This window comes from Rhinolophus ferrumequinum, chromosome 12, assembly GCF_004115265.2.
Source record: "Rhinolophus ferrumequinum isolate MPI-CBG mRhiFer1 chromosome 12, mRhiFer1_v1.p, whole genome shotgun sequence".
Taxonomy (NCBI): Eukaryota; Metazoa; Chordata; class Mammalia; order Chiroptera; family Rhinolophidae; genus Rhinolophus; species Rhinolophus ferrumequinum.
The window spans coordinates 50,922,355-50,940,442 of record NC_046295.1 but is presented as its reverse complement, the minus strand read 5'-3'; the positions used below and the strand labels follow the sequence as shown (position 1 = coordinate 50,940,442).

At 47.8% G+C, this 18,088-nt stretch overlaps 2 protein-coding genes across 7 annotated transcripts in view; both read left to right on the top strand.

Annotated features, from left to right (window-relative positions):
- The window catches only part of FAM219A (family with sequence similarity 219 member A), a 47,995-nt gene extending 46,508 nt beyond the window's left edge, over positions 1-1,487 (top strand). For 2 of the 4 annotated variants that reach the window (XM_033122446.1, XM_033122444.1), the window contains exon 6: positions 177-1,487. In XM_033122446.1, the coding sequence (XP_032978337.1) occupies positions 177-332 (156 nt within the window). In that variant the 3' untranslated portion in view covers positions 333-1,487. Of the gene's footprint in view, positions 1-173 lie in introns of all 4 variants that reach the window. The other 2 variants (XM_033122445.1, XM_033122443.1) reach the window with 1 other exon arrangement.
- A 1,859-nt stretch (positions 1,488-3,346) lies between these two features.
- On the top strand, positions 3,347-17,692 carry C12H9orf24 (chromosome 12 C9orf24 homolog). 3 transcript variants are annotated; one of them, XM_033123735.1, is made up of 7 exons: positions 3,347-3,699; positions 11,877-12,012; positions 14,153-14,268; positions 15,195-15,270; positions 15,496-15,725; positions 16,997-17,083; positions 17,534-17,692. In XM_033123735.1, the coding sequence occupies exons 1-6, from the start codon at positions 3,565-3,567 to the stop codon at positions 17,081-17,083; spliced, it is 780 nt and encodes a 259-aa protein (XP_032979626.1). In that variant the 5' UTR covers positions 3,347-3,564; the 3' UTR covers positions 17,534-17,692. The 3 variants fall into 3 exon arrangements, with proteins under 3 accessions (XP_032979626.1, XP_032979627.1, XP_032979628.1); XM_033123736.1 differs by lacking the exons at positions 3,347-3,699; positions 11,877-12,012; positions 14,153-14,268 and having other exon boundaries at positions 15,201-15,270; positions 15,496-15,730; XM_033123737.1 differs by lacking the exons at positions 3,347-3,699; positions 11,877-12,012; positions 14,153-14,268 and having other exon boundaries at positions 15,204-15,270; positions 15,496-15,571; positions 17,534-17,646.
- Positions 17,693-18,088: the final 396 nt, after the last annotated feature.

The window sequence follows — 18,088 nt, the reverse complement described above, 5'->3', positions numbered from 1 at the left end:
TAAGGAAGGTGAGGCTGAAGCTGAGTAGAGATGAAGCCAGGGGTTTCAGAGAGACCCCTCTGGGGTTTCAGGGATGGAGCAGGCCTAGGCAAGTAAGACGTGGGGATGCGGCAGGGCTGTGGCAGCTGCCTCCGGATTGGCCTGAGCCTGACCTCACTCCCCTTTGTCTACAGCAGATCAACCAAGATTTGAACATCCAGCTGCTGAAGGACGGCTACCGGTTAGATGAGATCCCTGATGACGAGGACCTGGACCTCATCCCCCCCAAGTCCGTGAACCCCACCTGCATGTGCTGCCAGGCCACGTCCTCCACTGCCTGCCACATTCAGTAGCAGGTGGGGTTGCTGCGGCAGCTGGAGCCGGGCCACTGCGGGCCAGGTTGGACAGGGCAGGGGCCGACCCTCCCCAGCTCATCTGCCTGCCCCTGGCCCCGCGCCCCCTACAGCCGCCAACCTCGTAACAGTCATTGCTTCCTCCTATGGTAGGACGTGTACCTCTGTGTGTTCATGGAGCCGGAGAAACCAAAACCGGGTCTCTCTCCACCCTGGGGGCTGAGAAGGGGTGGGGGCTGTTTGTTCAGTTACTTGGGGGATCTCGCCCAGCACCCTGCTCCCCTCCCCAAAGCTGCAGTCTGGTGGGGAGTGGGGGACTGGATGGCAAGTAGGCCAATAGTAACGAGTAGGGGGAGGGATCACAAAGCCAGGGGGTTGGCCCCACCCCAGCGATGCCATGAACACCCCCAGCCCCAGCCCGACAAGGAAAGGGGCTCAGAAGGAGAAAGGCCCAGGGCAGGGGGGCAGGGCCCAGCACCTGGAGCCCCCTCCACGTGCCCATGCTGGCCCATGTACCTATTTGCATTTCTCCCCTCATCTCCAGATGGGAAGCCTGGCAAAGCTAGCCAGTGGGATATTGCCCTCCACCCATCGGATCACTGCCTTCTCCCTCCTCTGCCCCATTCCCACCCTTCCTTGCTCTCTGGGTTGAGGGTAAGGTGGGCCTTAGAGACAGACCAGAGTTTGGGGTGATACGCTCTGTCTTCACCCACCTCTAACTGATTCATCTATCTGCCAAGCCCCGTCCCCCTGCCCCCAACGCTTCTGTTCATTGGTCTCTGTCCCAGGTTGGAAGCAGGAGGTAAGGCTGGCCTTGAACGCCCCATTCCCATCTCACTCCAGCCCAAGATTCAGGATGCTGCTTCTCAGTAAGATTCTTTCAGGAAGCAAGCTTAGGAGAATACAGTGGCTGCCTGCGTACGGGAGGGAGAGCTTGGCAGAGTGTGTTGTGTGTATGCCTGGAGACGTCAGGGTGTGTGTCTGTGTCTCTGCCTCTCCAGATGTCTGTTTCTGTCCTAGATGGTGGGGAGGCGCCTGTGTGGCCTCTTTGCAGTGTGGGGGGCTGCTCAGCAGTGCGGAGCGCTGAGAGCCCCGGCCTGGGAGTCACGAGCCTGGTTTTATTTCTAGCTCTGGCACTCACCCTGTGGTCGTCAGCAAGCATTCTCTGGGGTCAGTTTCCTCAACTGTGAAATGAGCAGCTTTTGCAGTGATTTTTAAGGTCCTTTCAAATGGAAGGAATTTCCTTATAGGAATTTTTGTGGAGGTGTATAGGGAGCTCTCTGTGTGTCTGAGTGCACTTAGGAGGCTCCTGAGTCGTACGTCTGTGTGGAAAAGAGAGGGGGAAGTTCCTATGGGACCTGTGCATGTCTGAGTGCATGCAGATCTACTTGGGAGTGTGTGTGTGTGTGTGTGTGTGTGTGTGTGTGTGTGTGTGTGTGTGTGTGTGTATCTACTGTGTATGTAGCTGTATGGGATGTCTGAGTCAGAATGTGTGTACTGCTGCTTCTGCTGCTGTTGCTGGTGAAGGAGGTGGTGCCAGAAAAACTAAGGATGAGAATCAAGAGGAAGGAGGTGACCAAGGCCCTCCCCTGGCACTGGGCAATATAGACCCAACCTATGTGAAGAAAAACCAAAGCACGGACAGCCTAAGACTGCTCGGGTCTATGCCCCACAAACCCCACACCCCAGATCCAAAGTGGACACTGCCCCCTGTCCTCCATCCGACACCCCACACATGCTGGTGTATCCACTCAGATACCATTCACAGGCATGTGAAGGACACCCACAGCCCACTCCCTGGACGCCATTCCTGAGAGGCGGGCGCTGGGCAGGGGAGAGGGTACTGAGAGGAGAGAGTAAGGCTGCTAGCTTAGGAAGGGTAGCAGCTCTCCCTGCACCACACCCAGGGGTTGCCAACACCGAAGTGTTGAGGTGCAGGTCTCTACCCTCTTTCCTCCAACCCACCCCTACCTCCTCTAGTGCAGGGATCCTGGTTAGATGATAAGAAAATGCCAAAGGGAGTCACGACAGAGAAGGCACCTGCACGGCCCACAAGGCCCATACTGGCCCCCATCTGAGCCCATTTCTCCCACTGTGGTTAGATCCCTACACCCTGTCATCTGGGCCCGAGCCAAGCCTACTACTACTGTTACCGCACTCTGCTCTCCTGACTCACCCTTCGAGAACATGGGTATCTCCTCTTTTCCAGACAGGACCCCATCAGGGCTCCTTTAGACTGCTACCTTGCTGCTGACGTGCTGTGTGACTCTGGCCCTCTGCTGAACCCCTCTGGCCCTGAGGAATCAGGGAAAAGCTCCCTCCCCACTGGATATACCTAGTTAACTGGCAGGCAAGTGCTTCTGAGTGAGGCAGTGTACAAGTGGTGGAGAGAAGTGGGAAGCTGGCAGCTAGCACCTTCCTTGTTTGAGAGGTTGGAGGGGAGGAATCGAGGCCTTAGCTTGCCCCTGTCACCCTTCCCCCTTGTAGATACTGCCTTAACACTCCCACTTCCCTCAGCTCTGGCTGCCACCCAGCCAGGTTTCTCCGTGCTCACTAATTTATTTACAGGAAGGTGTGTGGAAGACATGAGCCGTGTATAATATATTTTTTAACATTTCCATTGCAGTATTGACCATCATCCTTGGTTGTGTATCGTGTAACACAAATAATGATATTAAAAGCATCAAACAAGCCAGCCTCTCAGTTCCCTACCTGGGGTGGGGGCAAGGGGCTGGGAAGGGGAGGAAACTGATCGTCTGAATGCACATTTCACTCTACCTCCACACGTGGATTCCCATGCCAGGCCTGCCCTGACCTTCTGCCCTCAGTGAGTCACTGAACCTCCATTTCTCTTCATCAAAGTGAGACTCTTGGCCTGGAAGATCTCCAAGGGCCCTCTGAACTCTTGGAAACTGGGCTCTTTTGAGAAGCTTGAGGGAGGAAGAGGCTGGGGGTAAAGAGAGAATTGGACCTCCGCAGCTCCCCAGGCATGGGACTGAGCCAGGTGATATCATAATGGGCAGTGCCCATCCTGGAGGGGGAAACAGGGTGGGGTAGGGGCAGGAAGGCTGTGACGGAAGGAAGTTGAGAGATCCTCCACAGGAGGGGGTCACAGCTGCTAAGGCACCTGCCAGGCTGGAGCTGTGGACGATCTGGGAAAGCGGGTGGTCACTAATATTTCGCAGGAGCCCTTGGTAGTTAGTGCCCACCACGGCATCCCTTCGACCCCACTATGTTCCTCTTCTCCCGTAAGACCAAGACCCCCATCAGCACCTACAGTGACTCCTACAAGGCTCCTACCTCCATCAAGGAGGTCTTTAGGGACCCACCTCTGAGGGCCTGGGAAGTCAACAAGTTTGTGACCCGGGTAAGTGGAGGTTGGGGGAGGTAGGCAGGGGCAAGCCAGAGTGTATGGCCCTGTGTGTCTGATCTGGAGACTGGCAGTGTGTGGTTATCATTATGTGTTTATACTTATTTGTAGGGGTGTGTGTGTGTGTATGTGTGTGTGTGTTACTCATTTGCCTAAGTGTAGAATTTATAATAATATACACGTACAAAATCCTGCCTTCATGGTGCCCTACTCCACCAGGGTAGGAGGTGGGAAGAATTAGATAATAAGAAATAAACAAGAGTTTTATAAATTATTCAAAATACTATAAAAGAAATAAACAGGGTGATGGAAATGGACAGCAACCAGGAAGAGCTATTAATACTTAAATAGAGAGGCCATAGAAGACCTAGATGAGAGAGAACTAGCCATGTGAGGAACTGAAAGAATAGGGTTCCAAGCAGAGTGGTCAGAAAGTGCAAAAGCCCTAGGGCTGCCTGTGGGACAGGCCAGAAAATGTCCAATAAGCATGTTTTTATGCATGTATATCACAGTCTCCTTGTACTTGTGTGTCTGTACTTGAAGACAGGTGGCCAAGTGGGTCTGTGCAGCTTTCACTAAATAGAAAGAAGACCTGTGAAGTCTAATTGTGACTGCCTAAGGGAATGTATCCGTGTGTACCATCCAACAAACTTTGCTGTGTATCTACATGTGCCAAGCACAATGCAGATACAAGAATGAAGGGCCAGGCCCTGCCTTTCAGGAGCTCTCAATAAACAAGTGAACAAAGTAGAATTGCCCAGTATGGACCATGCACCAGCAGAGGCATGTGCTGGTACAAGAGCAGAAAGGGGAGAGCATTCTTGGGACTTGACAGGCAGGTCTACTAAGGGATCCAGGAGAAAGGAGGCTTCCAGCGGAATAGAGTCATGAGAAAGGGCAGCTTGGGGGCAGAGACCTGCGGAGAACTGAGAACTGCTGTAGCAGGGAATAGATTAGCCCTGTGGTAAGAGGGGATCCTGCAGACCACGAAGGATCTCAGACTGTGTTAAGAATCGAGGATATAATGCCCCAGGATTTTTAACCTAGGAGTGTCATGATTGGATTGTGAGTTATGCCACTCTGACCACTGTGGCAGGAGATTGGAGGAACTGGGGCTGAGGGCAGGAAGCCCAATGAGTTGGTAAAGGATGAAGGAGGAGGATGTGGGTGGGAGATAAGGAAAGACTTTGGCAGTGAAAAAGGAATTTGTTGAATAGGAGAGAATTTAAAACATTTTGTAATTACAAAATAAATATATGCTCAATGCAGAAAATGGGAATAACTCAGAGAAGCACAAAGGAAAAAGGACTATAATCTTACTACCCAAAATAGTTATTGTTAATTTATTATTATATGCCCTTATAGGAAGCAAATATTTTTTATGAAAATGGTGTCATTATATACTAATATTTTGAATCTTGCTTTTTTCATATAACCATATATCAGGTACATTTTCCTGTGTCAAAAATATTTTATAATGTAATTTTAATGACTATAGTATTTTATGAATGTACCAAAATATATTTAAGGAATGTTATATTATTGGAAATTTAGATTATTTATAAAAGTTTGCTAGTATAATCATTCTTGTACATATGTATATATCTTTGTATACATCAACTATTCCCTTAGGATAAATTCCTAGACATGAAATTGTTAGGAGAAAGGACGTGCATATTTTAAAAACTTTTGATATACAATTCAAGTGGCTATAATAAGATTTGTAATAATTTACTTGCCCACCAGCAAAATATGATAGTGTCTGCCTGCTTTTCCACACTCAGTAGGAGATCATTTTAAGAAGCAGATCAATAAATCTTCGTCACTATGTAGATATAAAGAAGAGGGGAGAAATTAGGATGACTCCTGGGTTTTGGGCTCTGGCAACTGGAGGAATGGTAGGACTACCAACTGACATTTGGAATTGCAGTTTACAGAGAAAGATTTGGAGTTCATTTGGGGACAAAAGTATTCAAGGACTTCCAGGAAAAGATGTCTGGTGGGTAGTTGGATAAACTTAGCTGAAGCAAAGGAAAGGAGTCTGGGCTACAGCTCTATGAGCAGATTTTAAAATCAGCAACATATAGGTGGTAGCTGAAGTCATAGTGAATGAGATTGCCAAGGAAGAGTAAGACAATGGCCAATGACAGAACTTCGGGGAATATTAATATTTAAAAGGGTAGGTTAAGGAAGAAGAGCTGTAAGAGGAGACAGGGTGATAAGCACATAGTCAAAGAGGAATCAACAAAGACAGCATTGTCAGACACCGGTCAGTGTCAAATGTTTTTGACACAGAAATGAACCTCTTAGAGTAACCTTTAGTAACCTGGCCAGACAGCTTCAGTGAGTAGAGAGGCGTGAAAGCCAGATAGAAATGGGATTAAGAATGAAGGAAAGGCTTCTGCTTCTGGCAGTATGGTGATCTAGAAACTCTGAAGGGCCCTCCTACTTCATATCAACGAGGTCCTGCATAAAAAATAATTTTTATTTTGTTTTGGACTCTCATGGAGGTGAGTGGTAAGTATACTTAGAAGACAGGATTGCCCGGAAGACAAATGCCAATATCAGCACTAAAAGTAGGAGTTTAAGCCTTAAGTTAGTTGAAAGATAGAAGAACTAACCCTGTAAATTCCAAACTGAACCACCAAAGTTCAGTGATCTCTGGCTCCCAGCCCCCCAGCACACACACACACACACACACACACACACACACACGCACGCGCGCGCGCGATGAAGGTATGTCTTCCATAGTGAAAAGTGTCCTCAGCGTAGGTTTCCAGCCATCCTTCAGACAGAGTAAGGTCAATCAAAACTGAACTCACAACAAGAGATATAAGAAAACAAGCCACCATATGACAGTCAGCAGAAACAACAAAGAACAGACTTAAACCTCCAAAGACTTCAGATATTGGAATTAACAGCTAAAGAATACAAAATAATTATTATGAATTAAAAAAATTTGAAATCATCAAAATGAGAAAACAACAAGAGATTATAATACTTTTAAAATACCAGACAAATGTAAAAAAGAACTGAACAGGTATTTTAGAAATGAAAATTATGTGTTAAAACCAAATATTCATATTGGGATAGTGGATGGGTTAAACACAGCTTAAGAGTGTCAGTGAAATGAAAGAATGAAAGAAATTTCCCAGAATGAAGCACAGAGAGACAGAGATAGAATATATGAAAGAAACATTAAGCAATATGAAAGATAGAAAGAGATGATCCCACACACATCTATTTGGAATCCCCAAACGAAAGAGCAAAAAGGAGAATAGGCATTATCTGAAGACAAAAAGGCTCTGAATTTTCCAAAACAAATGAAAGAAATGAATCCACAGCTACAGAATAAATAGAAGGAATTCCATACTTAGGTACTTCACAGTGAAACTACATAACACCAGCTTAAGAGATGACATTAAAAACAGGCAGAGAGAGGGACCGGCCCGGTGGCTCAGGCGGTTAGAGCTCCATGCTCCTAACTCCGACGGCTGCCGGTTCGATTCCCACATGGGCCGGCCAGTGGGCTCTCAACCACAAGGTTGCCAGTTCAATTCCTCAAGCCCTGCAAGGGATGGTGAGCTCCGCCCCCTGCAACTAAGATTGAACACGGCCCCTTGACCTGAGCTGAGGTGCAGCTGAGCTCCCGGATGGCCCAGTTGGTTGGAGTGCATCCTCTCAACCACAAGGTTGCCGGTTCGACTCCCGCAAGGGATGGTGGGCTGCGCCCCCTGCAACTAGAAACAGCAACTGGACCTGGAGCTGAGCGCATAAGACTGAAAGGACAACAACTTGAAGCTGAATGGCACCCTCCACAACTAAGATTGAAAGGACAACAACTTGACTTGGAAAAAAGTCCTGGAAGTACACACTGTTCCCCAATAAAGTCCTGTTCCCCTTTCCCAATAAAATCTTTAAAAATAAAAAAATAAAAACAGGCAGAGAGAGGGACTGGTCCGGTGGCTCAGGCGGTTAGAGCTCCATGCTCCTAACTCTGACGGCTGCCGGTTCAATTCCCACATGGGCTGGCCAGTGGGCTCTCAACCACAAGGTTGCCAGTTCAATTCCTCAAGCCTTCAATTCCTTCAATTCCTTTTAAGAACAAAATAAAGATAAAAAAGATAAAGACATTTACAGGCAAACAAAAACTAAAATGTTTACTACCATCACACCTATAATAAAGAAACTTGTAAAGGATATATTTTAGAGAGAAAGTAGATGATCACAAAAAGAATGTCTGCAATGCAAGAAGGAATAGTGAGCTAAGAAATTGGCAAATATGAGATAAATTTAAGCAAACAGTGTCTACAGAAAATAATTACAATGAGTTTTAATTTCTAAAATTTAGAAAAAGAACCAAACTATTGGAAAACAATATAATGTAAATTGTATATTGAAAAAGATTATCATGTAAGATGCAAGGATAGGAAAGGAATAAAAAACTCATCCACAGACTATACAGTTGTATATATAGAATCTACAAATTAACAGAATAAGAGAATTTAGAAACTTCAATGAATATAAGATAAACAGTCAATCACATTTCTTTATATCAACAACAAATATTTAGAAAGCATAATTTATATATATATGTATAATTCTAGCAACAAAATGTAAAGGTAAGTGTAAATAAATCTAACAATGTGGCAAAACTATGAATAATATTATAAAACTTTGAATACTTTAAAAATACTTAAATGGGGGCGGCTGGTTAGCTCAGTTGGTTAGAGCACGGTGCTTTTATCAACAAGGTTGCTGGTTCGATGTCCACATGGGCCACTGTGAGCTGCGCCCTCCACAACTAGATTGAAACAATTATGTGACTTAGAGCTGATGGGTCCTGTAAAAACACATTTAAATAAATAAAAGTATTAAAAAAAATTTTTTTAAATATTTAAATAAATGGAGAGGTATAACATGCTTCTGGATAGGAAGAGTCACAAAAATAGTCAATGCAATTCTGATTAAAATTTAAAGATTTTTTGAAGAATTTGACAAGCTATTTCTAAAATCTATGGAGAAGAACAGAGACTCAAGAAATAGCTAAAACACACCTAAAGAAGAAGGGGACTTGCCCAATCAGATATTAATATTCATTACCAAGCTGCAGAAATGCATAAAGCTTAGTATTACTGTGGGGATAGACAAACTGATTAATGGAATAAAATAGATCAGAAATCAAGCCACACATATATGAAAATATACAACATGTGATTGTAAGTAAAGCTATGGGAAAAGATATATTAGGCTTGGGTGGCATTACAAATCTGTGGGGGAAGACAGACGACTCAATGGAATAATTGATTATCCATATGGATAAAAATGAAATTGATCCCTAAGTCACACCAAACCCCAAAAGCAATACCCGACAGATTAAAGACTTAAATAAGGAAAGTAAAACTGTATAGCTTTTAGAAGAAAATATAGGACATTATCTTCATTATCTTAGAGTGTGAATGGATTTCTTAAACAAGTCACAAAAACACTACATAAGAGATTAATAAATTCAACTGTGTTAAAATTAAGAATTTCTGAGGGCGGCCAGATGGCTCACTTGGTTAGAGCGCAAGCTCTGAACAACAGGGTTGCCAATTTGATTCCCAAATGAGACAGTGAGAGCCAGTGAGCTGTGCCCTCCACAGCTACATTGAAGACAATAAGCTGCCGCTGAGCTTCCAGAGGGGTGTCTGGATGGCTCAGTTGTTTAGAGCCTGAGCTCTCAACAACAAGGTTGTTTGTTCAATTCCCACATGGAATGGTGGGCTGCTCCCCCTACAACTAAAGATTGAAAATGGTGACTGGACTTGGAGCTGAGAGCCCTAGAAAAACACAGTGTTCCCCAACATTCCCCAATAAAAAATTAAAAAAAAAAATTAAGAACTTCTGTTCATCAAAAGACACCATAGAAAAAAGGAAGATACAAGCCACAAGCTGAGAGAAGATATTTGTAACATGTAACTGACAAAGGATTAGTACATAGAATATATAAAGAACGATAATTCTTCTGGTTAAAATTGAACACATGTGTTTTGACTCCCTCCTGAAACTCTCTAAAACTACAGTAAATGGATATTTCAGACATAACTCACAAGAATAGTGAGAAAGAAGGGACAATGGCAACATTTTGGAAGCTGGAAAGTATGATAGATAAGTAGTGCCTTAGCAGACCTGAGGAAGCTGAATCCAAAGCCAGCAGTGGGAAACACAAGACATAATTCAACTTAAAACTGCAGAATTTTCACAAGGCTCAGGAATTAGTAATACCAGGCTTTTCTGGAACTGAAGATGGAACAGGACCAAGGATGATTTGAAAGCTGTTTAAGAAGCGGTTAAACATACGAATCCCTTCTACTCCATACTGTAGGGTGACTGCCCACCCTATCTCTGCAAAAGTCAGAAGGCTTATTTTTTGGTGAGAATCTCAGGACTGGCTAAACCAGACCCAGATGAGGGCAGGGCACCATATTGAAAACAGATGAAACTCCATATGCTGAATGCTAAAACCCCCAGTGTCCCTCTTCTCCACTAGTTTCTCAGAACACTGGCAGCTAGGTCACTACCCTCAGGCCAAAGATTAAAGAGTCTCTTCTGAAAGATCTGATCAGCCCAAGAGGACAGACCTACAGATACTGACAGAGTCTGCAAAAAAGAGTCTGGCCAGATCATCCTACGACGAGGCTCATGATTGACAAAACCCATCCACAGCTCAAAGCCTCCAGCAAGCCTCCAATAAGCTTTTTTAGTCTACTCATAAACATGAGCAGACAGTCAAAGATGACAGATATCCGAGGAAAGACTCTAACAGAAAAATTGATGATCTCTGTGAGTTCTTCGAAACGACTCTCTCTCTCTCTCTCTCTCTCTCTCTCTCTCTCTCTCTCTCTCTCTCTCTCTCTCTCTCTCTCTGTATATCTGAGTGTGTATGTATAGATGTCCATCTGTATGTGTGTCTACGAGTGTATCTGGATACATAGATCTATGTGTATGTCTGGACGTGTGTGTGTGTGTGTGTGTGTGTGTGTGTATGAGTGTGTGTAAAGTTCAGGGGAAGGCAAAGTCATGGGGACCCTTCACCCATATGGAGCATGACTGTGCAGGATCTGCCCACAGAACAAAACCTCAGCTGGGCACAGAGGATCCAAGAAGCCCCTCAGCTGAGGGGTTTTCATGGTGGTAGGGACCCTACAATCAGCAAGGTCTCATTCCTAGCCAAGAGAACCCTCTACTCTTCAGAAGGAAATGTGGGTGGTGATGTCACCATCCCTGCTCCTTGCTGCCCACTATGAGGAAATCCTTTCTGGGGTCTGACTTTGCTGGGTATCTCACCCCTATGCCCCAACCGCCTTTTCATACCAGCTGCCTACAGAGACCTATGCGCCCACAGGTAACTTGGCATTCTGCCCTCAGCTAAGGACAAGGGGTCCCCAAAGGAAGTCCTTGATCTGGGATTCCACAGATCTAGCCCAACAAGGGGTGATGGGATAAGATGAGGTGAACCTCAAAAAGCAGAGGGGCTCAGGGCCTGAACCAAGGTCAGGGTAGGATGAGGACTAGGGCAAAGTTAGTGTCAGGGTCAAGGCTAATAATGGTATCAAGATCAAAGCCACAGCGAATCAGGGTCAGATCAGAGACAGCAAATTAGCTTTTAAAGTAGGAACCCGTCCAGTCCCATTTATCATCTCCTTTAAGGTGTCAGATTCCCAGAGATCCCTCCCTGTCCAAAACACCTGCATCAGGTAGCCAGCTGCCAGGGCAGCCAGCCTTTCCTGAGGCTCTAGGTGACACCAGGGGCCTGTTGCTTTTTTGAGGATGACCCAGGCCCTACTCCCAAGTAGTGTCTGGAAGAAAAAGCACGGGAGCTCCCAACTCTGCCCTCAAAGAGCTCCCAGTCAATAAACCGACATAAATGCAAACATCAGAAAACCACTCTGACTGAAGGCAAATGCCTGGCTCTAAACCCTAGCCTTGAATGGAAAGAAAGGAGGAAAGGGTGATTCAAACAAAAGAACTATGCAGATGGGCTGGCATGGGGATCCTTCTGGCATAGGGATGGGGGTTGGGAGACCCACCTGCGCTGATCTTCTCAATAGGAGCTGGATCTAGGTCCAATGGGACCCCAAGGCTGGAGTCTCTGTGCAACTAGCTATTTCCTTCCCTCTCTTCTTGCCCAGGGCCTGTCTCAGAGCATGAGGCGCCCTGAAGCCCTGCAGAAGATGTTCAAAGGTGCTGTACGGGACTACAGCTGTAGGGGTTCCATACCAGGCCACCCCTACTTGCCTGAGAAATACTGGCTCTCTCAAGAGGAAGGTAGGTCCTCACCCCTCACACAACTCTGATCCGATTCAGTGACCCCAACAATGACCCTCAATCTGAACCAAACTTGGATCCTGACCTCTACGTTCATTTTATCTATATCTATATCTATAATCTATAAAGTTTTATTCCCACTCAGGACCTAGCTGCTTCTCTAACCACCCCCACTCCAGATTGACTCCCAACCACCTGACGTGACCCTGACCCTGACCCTGAATGAGATTGAGTCCCTGCCTTTCGGGAGCTCCTTGTCTGCGCCAAAGAACTAGAAGAGGCATGGGTCTTACTCCTAGAGAAACGGAGTATTGACCTCCTCCAAACAAATCCCTCCCAGGGTATTCCAAGTGCCATCTCCTCCCACTTCTTAGTGACCCTCTTCCATCACATTCCCTATCCCTCCTGCATCCCTTGGCCCCACCACACCTCTTTTCCCTCTAGCTGGAAGCCTTTTCGAATCTCTTCCTGCCTAAAAATTCTCTCCCGCCCCTCCCTTTCACAGCCAAGATTTTCAGAAACATAGTCTATACTCACTGTTTCTACTTCCTCACTCCCTCACTCCTTATACTCCTTATGAGAAATAATCTGTCTCATTTGATAGATGTTTATGATCTGTCTGTCTGTACATTCCAAAAGAGCAGAAAATCTTGTCTTCTTCACAACACCAGGTTTCATAAGTATTTGTTGAATTAATTGATGATAAATCTTCATGTTGTTGAAATTTGGGGTCTGTATCTCCTACACTCAAACATCAAAACCGCTCTTGTATGCGGGGATTGAACCAGCAACCTTGGTGCTACCAGCTCTGTGCTCTAACCAACTGAGCTAACCAGCTACCCCTTCTTGTATGGTTTTAACTACCACATCGATGAGACTCTTCAACCTTTGTCTTATGAGACCAACCCTATGCATTTCACTATGTGACCACTCTCTACTTCTTAAATCCTTCCTTCCTCAGATTCTCTGATGCCTCAATTTCCTGGGTCTCTAGTCTACCCATTCTTGGAAATGTGGGTTTCCTCAGAGTGCTAATCTGAGGCCTCTTCTCCCATTACTCCTCTGCTGAGACCATTTTTATCTAACCTATGTCTCTAATTACCGACAAATCCAAGTCTTTATTTCTAGCCTTGACCTCTCATCAGAATTCCACTCTCCATCTGATTATGGATGTCCCAAATATTTACTTGAATGTCCCAAATATCTCAAACTCAGTGTGTCCAATCCATCAATCCAGAACTTCAAATCCCAACACCCTGCCTCATATACATACCTCTAGGGCTCCTAGACCTCCTTTCCTGATGTCTCTCACGTGTGTTCTTTCAGACTGTTAGGGGAGTGGATCCCAGAGGGCCTTGTTGGACACTTAGGTGACTGGGTGGGGGGGTCTTGGAGGATTTTAAGTAGGGAAGTGTCTTGGTAAGATTTTCATTTGTGAAATAGTGCTACAGCTTCTATGTAGAGACTGGACTGTAGGATTTCAAAGATGAGGCAGGGAGACCAGTAGGCTAATAATAATAATGATAGTTTTCTAAGTTTCTAAGTATTTTACATATATTCATTGAAATGGCACAACAACCCTAGAAGGTAGATAGTACAATTACCCCATTTTAAAATTGAGGAAAACGAGACACTGTAAAATTAACTCAGTCAAGGTCACATATAGCTAATATCTGAAAACAAGCAGTCTTTCTGCAGAGTCCATTCTATTGATCATGACATAATATCGTCTCCTGGTTAAGGCACTGCAGAGATACAGGGGTGAGATCACGGGGAACTGGAAGTGGAGATAGATTCAACTGATTTTTAAGGAGGCAGAATAAGCACATTTTGGAGAATGGGTGTGGAAGATGATAAAGAGGGAAGAATTAGGAGGATGCCCTGTTTCCAGGTTGACTGATTCAGAGAGGGTGGTGCCAAGATGAAAAGTGATCCCCTGGAAGGATCCAGACCCCACTCAGGAGCAAGCCTTAGGTGGGAAATGGGCTGCATCTCAGTGTCTTTAAGACAAGTGTGGGGCCAAGCTGGGCTTTGGCCTGAGGGATTATCAGTGAGCGTCCAATTTTGTGCGGGAGATCCCAGATCCAGGGGTGGAGTAAGGAATAATATACTGTTTTATGTCTCCACCCCTATGATCAAGCAGACAAATGCAACCCAAACTACTTGTGCAATGACCAGTATAACACATGGAGGATGGGACCTTACAACTGCACTGGCTGGAACAAATATACCACATACTTTCCCCGGCTGCCTAAGGTATCTACTGTGCCCAGTACATCTGGGGTCTGGGAGGCACACACCCCTCTACCTCCCAAACCACTTTGACGATATTTCACCCTTAGTTCCTCATCCTTTTCCCATCAACAATGCTACAGAGCTCTCTCTGTGAAACTGGGATTTGTATTTTCTAGGAGACAAAGGAGCTCAGGAGTGGAGCTGTACTGGGGCCCTGGGGCCCAGTCTCTGGGGACTGGGTCGCCTGAGTCCCAATCTCTGCCCCGTTCTATGAGGACATGGCTAATGTGCATTTCTGGATGTGCTACCTTCCTGAAGCTAGCCCCCTGGCCCCTGCCCACGGACTCAGTGATAGGCTGAGTCGGCTTGCTCCACTCTCCCCTCCTTTGTGATGTAAGCAAGGACCAAAGAAGAATAAGGCCACCCAGAGGCAGTGTCCGGAAATGTAGAGTCTCCCAAGGAGAGAGGAAGGAGTCCAACAGCAGCCCCAGGCCTGAGACAAAAGGGGATGTAAGATGGTCCTAGACCAGAGCAGGGATTCTTAACAGGGGCGGACCTCAGGTTGACTGAACCCTTTTGAATCAGAACTTCCTCAAGAATCAGAACTTTTCACAAGTTCCCCAGGTGATTCTGAGGCTGACAATATTGAAAACCTCCTGTTAGAGAGACACCGATCTGAGTCAGCTAGACAACGAGGGGTAAAGTCAAAGGCAAACCCTGAAGCTGGGTTATCAGAGGCCAGGGTCCACCTATAGTTTCATTCCTTCCCTCTCCTCTTCCCACCCCACATAGGCAAAGTAAATGTGTTGCCCAGCGACAACCTCACACACTCAGAGCCTGGGAAAGGGGAACATCTGGAGAGTGGGATAAGGTGGGGCCTGGGACTGGTCTGGGTGTTCTGGGAGAAACCCCCAAATGGAGCTTGAGGTAGTGTGTGCCACTTCCAGGAGGCGGGGATGGAGACAGTAGTTCGAGGAATGCCCTTGGAGTACCCTCCTAAGCCAGAGCGACTCAATGCCTACGGTAACAGACGGGGGGCAGTGGATGGGAAAGGGTAGCGGGAGGCCAGGAGAGTAGGATGGGGACCTCGGGGACGAAGTAAATGAAGCCCCAGGGCTCTGGAGAGGATGTAACCCCTTCTCTATCTGACCCTCTTTTTGTCTCCATCTCTCCGTCACTGACCCTGTCTTTTCCCTTTCTTGTGACTCTCTGTCTGGGTCTCCCGGGCTGGGGACCTGCGGGGCCCAGAGCGCGAGGTGGTGGTGAACATGCTGAACTCGCTGTCACGGAACCAGCGGCTGCCGCAGATAGCGCCCCGATGTGGGTGCGTGGACCTGCTGCCGGGCCGCCTGCCCTTCCGGGGTTATGAAAGCGCTTGCTCCGGCCGCCACTACTGTCTGCGCGGTATGGACTACTGCGTCACCGGGGCACCCTGCACCGAGCGCCACCTGCAGCCTCTGTGCCCAGTACAGCCGACTGTAAGGTTCGCGGGGCCCCGCCCTGCTCACCCGGGCCCCGCCCCCAAAGAAGCCCCGGTTTTGGAGTCCAGCCCTGTCAGGGCAGCCCGCGCTCCATCCCACGCCACTTTTAGCCTTGATCTGCCTCTACACCAGACCCCAGCCCCCACCCCCGCCTCCAGCCGCTCTGCCCCCTGACTTGGTCGGGCCTTGTCCCCCTCTCAGGCCCCCGGGTCTGAGCCTACCACTGAAGTGGGAGAACTTACAAGAAGATTCCCCCAAGTTTCCGAGCCTGTCCCTCCGCAACTGGGCTCAAGGTCAACCTGGCTTCTGTATCTGATCTTGAGGCCCCACCTGAGGGTTTTGTTGAGGAAGAAACCCCGCAAAAAAAAAAAAAAAAGGAAGAAACCCCGCACACTAGTGGTATCCCCTACCCACGCCCGCCCGCCCCACCCCCTACCTGGATACCCGGCCCTGTAGACGCAGGTTTTAGTCTGCAGAGCAGAATACCGCGTTTCTCAGAAAAGTGTGCTCTATTCTTGGATGTCGGGTCACCGTCGGTAATTGGCAGGGTCGTTGCCGAGTGCTAAGTGAACAAGGAAATGGTGACTGCATTACTGAAGGGGCCTGGGCTTTTCCGAGCCCCCACCACCTCCAGAGGTAGTCTCACAGGTTTACTGCTGAGAAAACTGAGGTCGGAAAGCTCAGCCGCAGCCCAGAAGGTAGCGCAGCCTTCTCCCTGCACCCGGCAGCCTGGGAAAACTCTAGTTTCCACGTCAGTATAGAAAGCTGTACAGGGGGTATTCCTGAACCCTGTCCCTAACTCCGCAGTGATACCCCTCCCGCCCCTCTCCAGGCAGAGAGAGCCTGATTCCTTCTGCAAAACAGGGTCGTATCCCTTACAAGGGCTTAGGGGAGAGCAAGAAAGTGCCTGAGCCTCAGAAACTTCGCCTCGTCGGTAATGTGGAGCAATTGCCGTCCCATGGCGAGGATCCAGGGGCTCCCAGGTCCTCAACGACTAGGGCCCGACACTTCCCAGAGTCCATCGGTGCTCCAGGGCCCAGCCTGGGCAGCAGAACCGAGGCCTTAAGGGGAGGAGGACTTCCAGGTGTCTTCCCAGAGGCGATGCTTCTATGGGGTCTTAAAGGGCTGGGAGGACGCAGGGGAGGATCTCCGAGCTGTAGACCTGACACCTGAAGCGCTGCTCAGAGTCCTGGTCTGCGCTAGGGAGTAAGGGGGTAGGGAGAAATCAAAAGGCCCAACCCCTCCCTCCCTACTGCTCCCTCCTCCAGGAGTGTATTGCCCTACGAGCACCGGCCCGGAATGCGATGTGCTGTTATAACTCCCCCGCCGTCATACTACCCAGGTCCGAACCTTAGGTAAGTTTGGCACAGGCACATGCACACTGGTGGCTGTTCCCTTGGCGCGGCGGGGGACCGGGGGACTAGGGTGGGAACTGTCAGCTGCGATGCATTGACTGGAAGGGTGCCACCAGGGGGCGCTAGTGCCATGGGGATGTGAAAACTGGCAAGGAAATGGAGGACCCCATGAGGACTTGGAGGCCTGCATTGAGGAGTTAGGGTTGGCAGCGAGGCCTAGAGTTAGGAGATCATCAGGGCGTTAGGTTCAAGGCTTGAAGTAGAGGATGAGATGTCAATATTAGAGAGAGGGTATTGGGCCTCAGAAACTTAACCGTAGAACCTGAGGTCCAGGAAGTCAGTGTTAGAGTCCAGGGTCAATAATAGGAGCAAAGTGTTGGGATAAGGTGAGCATTGAGATTGGATCAGACAGATGAAGGTCCAAAAGGGCTGGCGCATCTCTCCCCACAGATGGGACACAAGTCACTTCAAGAAGACTGGTGGCCCCCAGAGAAACAACTATGTCATCCACCCTGAGTTTGTGTCGGAGGCGTACCCTGAATACCACTGCTGGTAGAGCCCGGGCTGGCTAGGCCAAGGGTGCTGAGCAATAAATAATCTTTTCACCCCATAGTTCATTTACCCCATTTTGGAGGGTTTCATGAGCAAGAAATGTTAAATTACAAAACAAGCTGTTTCTATGCCTTCAGGGAGCAAGGGGTGGGGTGTTCTGGGACCTTCAGTATTTTTTCACCCCACTCCTCCTTGGGGCAGGGGTATGGCGGGGCACACCCACCTCCTCTCAGCACAGGCATTTCCAATGGGGAGCGTGGGAAGAGACGTTGTAAAATACCTTGCAGAAGCTGGTCTTCTCAGTCCCTGACCTCGGACACTGCTGGTCTGGTCAGATGGAAACCGACAGCTTGGGACTCCTTGGTGGTGAAACCAAGATCCCTGCCTGTGGTTCTTGATTGTATGTTCCCTATATTGAGCCGCTGAGATCCTCCCGGAATTCTGCTACCCTTT